The sequence below is a fragment of the Thermobia domestica genome, chromosome 12, assembly GCF_964235325.1.
Source record: "Thermobia domestica chromosome 12, izTheDome1.hap1.1, whole genome shotgun sequence".
In the NCBI taxonomy this organism is placed as follows: Eukaryota; Metazoa; Arthropoda; class Insecta; order Zygentoma; family Lepismatidae; genus Thermobia; species Thermobia domestica.
In genome coordinates this window covers 116,359,202-116,371,971 of record NC_137465.1, presented here as the reverse complement: position 1 = coordinate 116,371,971, position 12,770 = coordinate 116,359,202, and the positions used below count along the sequence as shown (strand labels likewise).

The window sequence follows — 12,770 nt, the reverse complement described above, 5'->3', positions numbered from 1 at the left end:
CACACGAAGTTTTTACTTTACTAAATACATAAATGAACTTCATATAAATCTAAACACTGACAGAATGTATTCGGCTGCGCATCAGCGCCTAGGCTGAGTAGCCAAGAGCCTACAGCGGCATATTTGGCTTTCTCCTCCCACAGCATAATTTAATCTGTGTACTAGAAACTCCCCTATTCTATTATTAATATGTATACCTCTACTATCAATATATTTCCACAAAAGTCAGTACCTATCATTAATTATCTTTTCTTTGCCAATTATCAACAGAACTACTTCTATTACCAATCTCTAGTTTTAAATACATAAAAATACACAAAATCATCTCATTACCTTATCTTCAACATATACATAGTAATTATAAATCAAAAACAGAATATTCACCAGCCTATGAAAAAGCATATCTGACAATGGACAATATTTTTAACGTTCCCAACATTTGATTCCGATAATTCTGACAGCAATGTGCACAACTTATAATTTCCGCCAATTACCTTCCATTCCTCCCAACAATGTCACCAATAAATAAATATTATATATTAGTACATATTAACAGTTTTAAGACACTACAAGTCGATACTGGAATTAACATAAAAGCCCAGAAAAAGCCTACATTTGAGAAATATATTGGCAAACTGTTTCGCAGTTTCGGTATTGTAAAAGTCTTCACCACCACATATTATGACTCACATCCATCTTCGCCTGGTAATAAAATACTATTAGTTAGGAGCAATCCCTCCTCCCTCCAAAAGTAGTCGGATTTTGACTCTACATATGCAAGGATGATAACATGAATTATGACATGTCTAAAACTCAGAAATATTTTTCATAATCTGTTTCCAGTCGACTATGGATCCACGATAGTAGATCACAGCGGAACGTGGTCCAAAGAAATTGTCCAGTCACTTTGGCGATGACTGGGAATGTCACCCTTGCAGGTTGTGTAACAAATGTATCAAATGGAAATCCGACTGTGCCATAGTAGGGAAAAATCAGCCACATGTGGTTTTGCTTAATCGTGATGCACATTAACATCTCTGTGCTTTACAAGCAGTACTTCCATAGTTTTCAGTTACTCAGGCATACGTTACAATTGCTTAAAGTACATTGATCGTCTGGGCAGGTGAGAGCAGTCTGTAATGCGTGAGCAGTCCACCACACACACACACACAACACATCCTTCCGTTGCTGCAATAGTTGTTTTATTTTGGAAAGGGTTCATTATGGAATTTCGTAACAAGCTACTTTTCAGCGCACCTAAGCACTCTGTTCAGAAAGGATGTTTTCCTTCACAAAACCTTGAAAAACAACAACAGCAGCAAAAAAGGAATTTGCTTAAACTTATTTTTCTGAGTTGCGGTCAACTCATACGAAACTATCCCAAGTTGCTGAAACGTAACTGAGATAAACAGCCTCGCTTCTGATGCCCCCATTAAACCGTAATCATTCACTCATTCAAATTGGTGAAGTTATTGGCGAACGATTTCCTAACAGCAACTGAATGCTTCTTCAAATGTCTCACATGTCCGCAATATTTCAGAGATGTCCTAACTAGCAAACCCAGTTCCCAGGTTCTATCGCCCTCGAATTTAATAAATGACCGCAAAACCGCGTGAGCACGAGATTTATTACTGGATAGTGATCCAAAGCCTGGGTTCGAATGAGCGCGAATGCGAGCAGCATTGAGACAAGCGAGCTCGAGCCCAATGATGTTAATCAGCCTGAGTTTGCAGCAATCCTGTCAAAACGACAGTACCCTGCAACTCTCGAGTGGTTACGGAGTATATGCTTAGTATTAAAGGATAGTTTAAAATTACAATTGAAGGGATCAATTTCAACAAGAATGAACATTTTATTATAATAATGATGCAAACAAATAGTAACTAACAGCTCCTAACGAACTGAAATGATTCCACAATTTAAGTGGTTTCGTATAATTCACAATTTCTGATGCCGGATTCTGACCATTGATAAAGTTGCAAAATAACATTTAAATTCCAATTCAATTTCTTTTAATAATTTATTATAAACACCAAATAGGTTATATTAAAAATTTTGACCAAATATAACACTAAGATGAATACATGAAGGGCTATGGCTCATATCAAAGTAAGGTGTCCAATACTACGTAACTACATGTTAGACCTAGAAAATAATTACATAAATAACCAACTGAGAATGCCCCAAGAGCATTGCCACAATGAATTTAAAAAGAATGGGGAATATAATTGTGATTGTTCCTACATGTAAAAATAAATCTTTTATCCGCGCCTTGTTCTGTTCCTCGCAAAAAGATTCGCAAAATATAATCTCTTTATGACTTACAGTTCCCGAGATATGGCTCCTTAAATCTCCCGAAATTCGAACATTTTTGGCCAATATCTGAGGAACAGTGGCCAGTTGGACAATGGCAACCGGTTACTGTTTGGTACCAAAATATTTACCATCCTCTTAAATATTGATCAACACCAATATCATCTCTCTATAACTTATGATCCCCGCGATATGGCTCCTTAAATCTCTGGAAATCGGTCATTTTTTGGTCAATATCTCGGGAACGGTAAGAGTGACACAAAAAATTCCACCACTTTCTCAGGTAGTTTTTGATGCTCTATCGAATGGAGGGCTCAAAATTGAAAAAAATCGCAAATAATAGACAGACGGATAGACACAGACATAGAGAATTCTTGTCTTAAGTTCGTTGAAAATAAAAATCATAAAGGTTTAAATTTAGTATATGTGTATTAAACACTTATTTAGATATGTTTCTAAGTCCTTATATACAAACCCTACACATTCACTTATTCAATCATCTTCACGACACACAAACCGAAACACTTTTTTTTTATTATTTATTTATTTATTTATTTTAATAAGTTCTATTTTACAGTATAGACATGTTGTTGGTCACTATTACCTGAGTAAAATGCCAGAAGCGATAGGTCGTCACAAGCCAGGAATTTGTTATGGGTGGTAGTACTACTTAAGAAACAAGTCTAGCTACCACACGGATTTCAACTTTAAGTAGCAGAATCAATATATTTTTGTCTTCTTTCTTTTCAAAGTACGAGATCGAGTTAGCATAAGCCTCATTACGCTTAGTGAGGTCGATTCCACAAAGGAGAGTTCGTCTGAGCCCGAGTGAATCCCCATTACAAAAGGCCATCTCTACCATACTTTTGCTCGTAATTACAGACATCTAAAAAATCATGCAATATATTTTGTTGTTACACGTTTTATACACTAACTTTTCCGTCTTTGTTCTAACTACATACTTACATATGGTGGTGTACAATACATCATTTTACACCACTCGGGTCCACCATGGTAACATGTACACTGGGAGCATACGTTTGGTCCTGGTACATAATATAAACCATGTTCTACCTCATTTCCTTCGAAGTCTTCACATGGTTCATTCTCCGCACCTTAAATATGAAAAATAAATTAATAAATATTTCCAGGAAACATTTAAAAACACATGTGAACATACTTGATAATTGAGTCTTAAATCTGATTATTACATCCTTATGCTAACACAGATTGTGAGAATTAAGATGCGAAAAATGAATGGAGAAAGATAATAAACACACTTATGTTTTAAGCGGGACTCGAACCCAAGATTGAGCTCCCTCATGGCCATTACGAAAGAGTAAATGCCTTTGGCGCGGGAGACCCGAGTTTGATTCCCTGCGGGAGCATATGGTTCGGATCCCACGTTAAGTTGTAAGTCCACATCTCATACAGCCTCACTGCTGAAAAGTGCGCTAAACTTAAATCCAAAATCAAATCCACTGATCCATCTTATAGTTGTCAGTCGGTGTTTATCTTATTGTTTCATTTAACATATTACTGACATGACCATTAGTGACCTGATTACCACAGTTGAAAGATGCTTCAGATATAAATGAAGAACAGTGTTTATTTACGAACATATATTATCTTATAATTCCTCTCTAGATAACATTTCGCGTGCAGTACAATGTCACTTAAAAAAAAAAAAAAAAAAAAAAAAAAAATCCTGTCCTAGTGAATTTTTGCCATTAATGTTCTTTGGAAAAATAATGAGACTTTTCCTGAAAAGGTTTTCTTCTACCTTCCGTGATTTTCTTTCTTTTTCTAGTGCTGAATTTCAGATTTTAGTTTTTCCACAAAGATCAGTAGTTCATGCTTTTCTCTACGTTTCTCTTGTCTTTCTCTAAATTTTACTAACAACATTAAGACAAGCAAAATGTTACATTACTACGCGCACAAATTTCAAAGGTTGTCAGTTATTAAAAAAAAAAAAATGCATTTGCAGTCAGGAGGAAAAAAAAAATCAATTATCTTTCCTTTTATAGTATTATGTAATGAAATGCTACTTTCAGCAACTGTTATATTAACCCTTCTTTTTTTTTTTTAACGTTAATCTTTAACAATTAGACCCATAAGTTAGAGAAGATGAAAGACAAAAGTTGTGAATGATGATGAAATAGTTGATAAAATGTAGAGTGGAAGAAACGAAGTGCATTGAGTTCATCCACAAGAACAGGATTTCGTCCACCACAAACACATTTAATTTTATCTATTAACTTTTTTTTATTATTATTTACAATACATAAGTAAATACTGTGAAACAGGTTGACTATCCCTCTGAATTACCAGCTTTTCACAAACATAATTATATTCCCTATGCAATGAAAGTACTGACCTCACTTATTAACAAAATCTACTTGAGTGGAGAATGGCCAAAGGATTTTCTTGGTGTTACAATGATTGCATTGCCCAAGAAAAATCAAGCAAAGAAATGCAGCGATCACACAACCATTAGCCTGATTCCCCAAACTGGAAAAATCATTGAACGCGTACTGAACAGGCGGCTGGAAAGCAAGATAGATGAGAGGTTAGAAGATCAATTTGGATTCCGGAAAAGAAAATGCACCAGAGATGCTATTAGATTCATGAGAATTATATCAGAAAGAATTCTTGATGTAAAGGAAGAGTTGTGTTTGTGCTTCATCGACTGGCGAAAAGCTTTTGACCGAGTCAATTGGACGAAACTTCCGAAAATACTTAAAGAAATCGGAGTCAATTGGAGAGATCGACGACTCATTCAAAACCTGTACATAGGACAACGAGTGAAGATGTGGTTGAATGAAGGAGAAACCAATAGTGTGAAGATTGGACGAGGAGTCAGACAAGGATGTAGTTTGTCGCCCCAATTATTCAACATTTACAGTGAATGATTAATGAAGGAAGCATTAATGGGAACTGGAGACTTCAAGATTGGAGGACAGATCATTAACAAGATCAGGTATGCAGATGATACGGTTATAATAGCTAAAACCGAAGGAGGACTACTAGTCCAGACATTTTAGGAAAAAGTTGAGAAAAAATTCCCATAAAGCTGAATTTTTCAGAATAATTTCCTTTATTAATATACTTTGACATACCAAAAGTCCCCTATCCTCCGACGCGTGCTTCCTCTCAAAATGGCGGATAAAATTCAACTTGACGACTTTAGGCGACAATAACTTTTTTTCTTTATAATAATTTGGATACATATCAAGTATATATGCATACAGAAAAGACTGAAATTAAGTTTTTATGATACTTATCTTGTCAAACTTCAACTTTGATAGCTTTAAATTGGTTATATCTATAAAAAATGTCAAACCAAATATCACCTTTTTATGTTTGGAGGCAATTATATTAGAAGACAAATTAGAAATGATATATTTACTTTTTCTTTACGTAGCTTGATGTAGATTCCATATAAGATTTATTACATACCTTATTATGTACCTTATGTATAAATCATTAAGAAACGGAAATGTTTTCTATATTTTTAATTTCTTTCTCAGATTCATAAACAATTTATGTATTTTCACTCAATCCCGAGGCAGGTTTTACACATTTGAGAACATTGCAGACTAGCAGAACGACTTTCACATTCAGTTGAAGAGTTGCTGTTTGCAATAATGTTGCAAGTACATATGATCAAAGAAGTTCAGATGGTGCAGCTTCTAGATTAGTTGGAATGGGACGTAATTGTCCTCGTTTCAGAGTCCATCCCCTGTGGATCAAGACGATTCATTAGCCACTGTAGTACTTGACCCTCAGCGAGTGCTGACAAACAACAGCCTCTGTTGGAGGTAGCGTTGCTAGCTGGAAATTCTCTTAAATCGATTGCCGAGACACTAGTTCTGAAGGGAGAACACGACAAAGTTTGTTTAGGCCATCACAAGTTTCCTCCGTACAGGCCCGTATCCACGGGGAGGCTAGGGTGGGCCGAGGCCCCCTAAATTTTCACTGGTCCCCTTAAAATTTTCACGGTATGCTTGCAAATGAACTATAATATGGTTGGGTCGGGCAGCCCTAACTTCGCGCCCCCTCCCTCTACATTTTTGAGCTGGCTATCGGTCTGCCTCCATATAAGCTTACAAGGAACCTTTCCAAAACTTTGATTATGGTTTCAGACTGTGTGTTGGGTTCATTAAACGCTTTTACCAATTCCAAAAGTTTAGAGTTTTTCTGAAGTAGTTTAAATGGACTTTTCTTTCCTTTTTTGTACAGAGCTGATGTGCATCACAGCCTGTCATGGCGTGGAAGAAGTGAATGCCGTCCTTCAGTGTCACAAGTTTATTCTGAATCGCTGAAATGTCAAAACATTTATTTGGTCTGGAGCTGGAGCTTGGCATAAAGAAGAAACCTGGAATTTCATATGCTGTCCTGGCCATCAGGATATCAAGTAAATCTACGTCTGTGCCTACAACAGTGATAAATTTCTGGTATTTGTGGGAAATCTCATACTTAGCTGACACTATTAAGAGATCGGCATCACCTGCTTGTTTTACTTCAACTCCTGTCTTGATCATATAGTCTGTCAATTGAAATAGATGTGTTCTTGCTTTTGGAATTTCTTAGAAATTCCTCCTGTTTTACGGTTACTTTCAATTCTGATAGACAAGCAATGGACGCCGATGTCTTTTTCATGATCGATGTTCTCTTTCTAGTGTTTTTGTGCTTGTGGAATCATTTCTAACAAAAACAATAATTGTTGCTGATGAGATGTGCTTTTGCACATATTCGATGTGTCTCTCGCATAGGTTGCCGTACGTAATAGCGGCTGCTGGTATTGATGAAGGCCAAATCACACGATGCAGTAAAAATCCACCATCAATGACAATCTTTGACTTAGTAGAACAGTCTACATAGGGCATGATGTCTTCAATTACATCGAACAACTTTGACTTTTTGTGTTTTTCTCATTGAGAATTCATCGAAGAGAGATGGCGGAAAAGTTTCTAATTCATACGACAAATACTTTGAAAGATCAGCTTGAGATTTCAAAACTCACACTATGCGACTGAACAACTAAAGAGGGTTGATCTCCAGCACATCTTCAACAACTTTATTGGTATTTCTCGATGCCAAAATTGGAGTGGCATGATCTTTACGCCGCAGCTTTAAATCACCAAAATTCTTGCGACACATTTTATTTATTATGCTAGTTCCTACTTCCTTTGCTCGATCACAGTTTGTTGCTTCATTTGATTCACGACCATTAGCTACACATATGAGAGGTTTTCAGGGCCATCTGGTGCTGCAAACGGTGAATGAGCGTCAAGCTGTTGTTGAAAGGTGTTAATGTCCTGTCTATCATGATTTTGTCGAGACTCACGAAGTTCAATATGTTGTTCTGTCGAAGAGGAGTATATACCACAAAACTATTCAACTTCTTCATGTACATCCACATAAACTGTCGTTGTCAGTATCCACCATGCTAGAGTACTCTCTGCCCTGTTTTAGTCATCCTCATATCTTCATTGGGCGCATAAAACATTGCTCAATTACCATACAAGTCCACACTCTACTCCCAAAAGAGTCACTTCTGTGGATTGTAAAGAAACCACATAAATTTCTTGAACTCAATTGGATCCATTCTTGTTTCTAAGTCCTCCATTTGTTGGACATATAAATGTGCACACTTGACAGAATTTATGCGACCCGCTGCATGCCAGTAAGGCAGTATGAGCTTTATGGCAAGTAAATGAAATTGTCAGTTTCCAATCTTTTCAGATATAATAAACAGTAACATAATTTTCACTTGCCCAAAATACTGTAACCAGAATCTAGCTGTACGCCCAACTTCTTCAGCCTTCATACATGAAGCAGCTATTACTTCTTGGAACGATGTCATTTCACTACTGCTAAGCAAACATTCCTCTGTTGTTGCTAGACCATTCATAAAGAGTGAAAGTTTAGTTTTTAGGTTGTCGACAATACTTTCATCTATTTGGCTGAAAGCTGCCACATATGTTTCATCAGACCAATAAACGTTCATCAGACCAATAAACGAATGTGAGCTCTCACTGCTCGTGAAAATGCACGACCATTCATCATGTGCACAACCGTGAATTTGGTGCATAAACCGTAGCCCACAAATCTTCCAGGCCATTTCCTGACATCGTAATGACCTACTGCTCTAAGGTATGACATAATAGTGTCAAATCCACCTACCCTAACTACACTTTCAAGATCACTGTCGCGTCCTGATGATTCGACGATCTTTACAACTTTGATATAGAGTGGTTGGTGAAATATCACAATACAACTTTTTGGTTATGTTTTGAACACTCGTCTCTTGCCATTTTCAGGGCTGTATCAATTGTATATACATTGGAAGCATTCAAATTTATGAAAGGCGGAGTTTTCACTTAGATAGTTTGGAACGAGCCGTTCGTTTGTGCAGTTACTTTGCGGTTAAAATCTGAGAACGAAATTGAAGATGCAGAAAAACTTTTTCGATTCTTAATAATGCATACATAAACTACATAATAAGGTATAAAATAAATCTTATATGGTAATTGTGGGTGATTAGGGTCACTTTAAAAAAAAAATACCTGCTGCTCCTTCATTATTTATTATATTTTCCGAATTTCTAGTAAATAAATTTCCTACATCCATTAGTCATTGATTCGATCCAGAAATGTTGAAACATCCTCTAAGGTGGAGAGGAAATTAAAAAAAGACAAAGCATTATGAGTGGCCCTATTCACCATAGTTGATTGGGTGAATAGGGCCACCCAAAGGATGAATAGGGCTACTGACTTCACTTATCACTGAATGAATATATTTTGAAAATACATTTATTTATCAAGACAGCAAAATATATGTTATCAATAGTCCGAAAAAAAGTACAATAATGCGAAAAAGGTTTTTTTTTTTTTTTTTTCATGAATAATGAAAGAACAAAAATATTGTTACTCTCACTGTGATACATTGGATTAGAAAGTATTCATGAAATAATGAATTATCAAAGAACAATATTGTAAAAAACCCTCAGAATTCAGAGTAAGCATAAAACATTAGTATAGAAAATTCCAAAACATGTGAGCCTTCTCTCACACCACTACCAAAAGGGCAACCCACCCCTTGTTAGGACGAGGGTTGGTGGTTGTTGCCAGATGTCCGATGTCATTAGGCTGAAGAAGAAACAAGAAAGAAAAAAGGAAGGAAAACAAGTGAAAAATAAAGACATAATGTTATTACTTTCTGTGATAGATTTAACATAGCATTATTATTGTAATTATTATTATTATTCAGAACTGTCCACAGGCGGGTTTTAGGTGCTGGTTGTATCCATAAGATTATTATTATTATTATTATTATTATTATTATTATTATTATTATTATTATTATTATTATTATTATTATTATTATTGAAAGACAAAGTATTTCATTGAAAGTAGCATAGTCGGTTTAATTATGCCTTAATGATTCCTTTAAGAACGTTACCTATAAAGGAGAACTTAGCATTTTAAAATAGTTAATTGTCATAGCCAAGAATGCATCTCTTTTAATTGAAAGAGCCAAATTGTGGAGGGAGGCATAAGGAAATCTAGATTGATTTTGTATAGATAGAAATTAGCACTGGCTACCACGTTAAATAACCTCCTATTATTTGGGATGTAAATTAGTATGGGTACTTTTATCCTTATTTTTCCTTGCCCCCCGCAATGTAGAATAACAGTTCTAATACCTTTATTCCCAGGACTCGTTATAGCACAATTGTCTGAATCGTCTGATCCAGTTCTTCATCCGACAGGAGTTAATATCAAACCACGTTTCGTCGAAGTACACAACTGCATAACCCTGAGCACGAAGATTATTGATACTATGCAGGCAAGGTCGCCCATGTTGTGGTTTCCAGGGGGGGAGCAAATACAAGCGGCGACGTTTCAAATATAGTTTCAAATTTTGCTGTAACTAATGTAAAAATTCTATTGGGTTTTCGATATTCCGAAGTACAATTTCCTCTTAGGAGAGGGGCAAGCACCCCACCTTGCCCCCCCCCCCGATGGGCGCCCTTGTATGCAGGTATCTATATCGCCATGCAATTACATGTGGTGATTCACTACGAATACATTTTTTCACCGAGGTTTTATATTTAAAACCCATACTTCGTAGCAGGCGATAAACTGTAGTGCGTTGGTATGGAAACTTGTATTCGGTGTCAGCTGTCTTAAGCCTCATTGCTTCAATTAGCGCTTCCGTTATGGAAGATTTGTCTTCCTTATAAAATTCAAAAACTGTGCGGCCCAATAAATCACGAGTGAAATCGTCAATTTTGTCGAATTGAAGCTTTTGTTTTACAACTTTCTTTTCGTTGATGTCGAATAGTTTTTCAGATCAATTTTCACACAAATTCTTTTTATGGTACTAATGCTAACACCAGTCGCCTGCGTTAATAACTTATTTTAAGTTTTTCGAAGTTAAGACACCACCATTATCGATGACACTTCGTAAAAAAAAAAAAAAAAAAAAATCACATTTTTCACTAACATCATCGTTTGCTTACGCAACTTAGCTCCCCTCCCAACTACAACATTATCTTCTTTCGTCGGAGTTCTTGGCGAAGAAGGCCCGGGCTCCGGATTTTTGTCCAAATATTGCTCGTTACGAGTGTTATTGTTTAATCAAGGTTGGAAAAACATTGGCATTGTAGCGAATTATAACCGAGCACACTAACAAAAAAAGAGTGACTCAAGACTGAAAGAAATCTTGAGAAAAGTGGACATTTGGCAATCTCTTTTTCTGTCTCTCGCCTCTTGTTTTCTTAGATTTATGGCCAGTTGACAAGGGTCAGAGCCGTGTGGGTGATCTGTGAATTCCTGGAACCAGGGTTCTCTTGATCTGAAACCATCTATAGCTTAATCGGAATACACTAGATTACAGAATAATATCATATGAAATTAAATTGCTCGTATGAAATAATAAAAATAATAAAATCACTCGAAACTCAATAGTAACACTAGAGTCTGAAGTTACACTTGTATTTAGGAAGTAGAGACAATCAAGGATCGTCTGTCTGTGAACATCTTCTCTGCAATACGCATCGTGCGTGGAACCAAGCTTTACATTTCACACAAGATATCCAATCGGAGAAGGATGAAGAATTGGGGTGGTAATATGAAATACCACAAAATTCACAAATATTTTCATCAACTTTATGTTCTTTGTTTTCTCCTTTCCTTTCGATTTTTCAGTAGAAGATCCAGGTCCTATAACACAGCATGGTTGATGATTGGTTTTGAAAACCACATTCTGACATTTTTACTACTCGTTGTTCCAACTCCTGCTCTTGGTCATTTGTAAAATGTGTTTGTCCTCCTCTTTTTTCAACGGATTTGAAACTTGCTTTACCTTTAATTCTTCTCTGGAAGCACGTTCTGGGAGCCCCATAAATCCTCGCTGCTTGTCTTTGACTCATATAGTCTCTAACTTCCTGGAGTGTCGCCTGAACAACTTCTTCAGTCATTTGACTTCATTTTTCTTTTGTATCTGGTCATCTGAAATTAAACAGTAACAAAAAAATTAATATTTTTTTAAAGCCCTCTTAATATGTGAAGACATCTTCGAAACAACATTACTACAGGCATTTAGAGTATAAAAATCTACATAATATGTTACAAGTATGGTGGTCCTATTCGCCCCAAATGGCTAGGCCCTATTCGCCTAATTTACACATATTTTCATATCATTGGATGGCAACTCTACTTCAATGCACTGACTGACCTTGAACAAGTAACTATTTGTTGCCCCATAACTATCGCTCTTACATAAAGAAATGTTTCATTGTTAGGAAAAATATTTTCAACACTGAATTTTAACTTGTAGTAAAATTCTAACAACTTACCTTCAAGGAAGTAACTTCAATTCTTCATACAATGGAAACTGTACAACCAATACGCATCCACCTGTTCCACTAACACTCCTCACGTACTAAGCTCTCCTTCCATGAGGGATTTTATATAGGGTTATAGCTGTCCAGCGTTGCCCGATTGAATTTTCTTAGAGTCGACCCATTCAAACGGTAGCCCTAATCGTCCACACTTACCATATAGAATTTACATGAAGTTACGTAAAGGCGAAATAAATACCTCATTTTAAAGCTTATAAAATTATCTCCAACTTTTATTCACACAATTTTACTTATTTCTAATTTCTCTTCTAATATAATTGCCTCCAAACATAAAGTGATATTTGGTTTGACATTTTTTATACATATAACCAATTTAAAGCTATCAAAGTTGAAGTTTGACAAGATAAGTATCATAAAAACTTAATTTTAGTCTTTCTTGTATGCATATATACTTGATAAGCATCCAAAATATCATAAAGAAAAAACATATTGTCGGCTAAAGTCAAGTTGAAATTTCATGACCGCCATCTTTGTTCGCCATTTTGAGAGGAAGCACGCGTCGGAGAGTAGAGGGCTTTTGGTA

General features: G+C 36.0%; 1 protein-coding gene across 2 annotated transcripts in view; it reads right to left on the bottom strand.

Annotated features, from left to right (window-relative positions):
- The window catches only part of LOC145666600 (uncharacterized), a 55,768-nt gene that overhangs the window by 18,921 nt on the left and 24,077 nt on the right, over positions 1–12,770 (bottom strand). The window contains exons 2-3 of one of the 2 annotated variants that reach the window (XM_081734004.1): positions 11,689–11,834; positions 3,280–3,428 (exon numbers count right to left, since the gene is read on the bottom strand). In XM_081734004.1, coding sequence (XP_081590130.1) covers positions 3,280–3,428; positions 11,689–11,803 — 264 coding nt within the window. In that variant the 5' untranslated portion in view covers positions 11,804–11,834. The remainder of the gene's footprint in view (positions 1–3,279; positions 3,429–11,688; positions 11,835–12,770) is intronic. The other variant, XM_081734005.1, reaches the window with a different exon arrangement.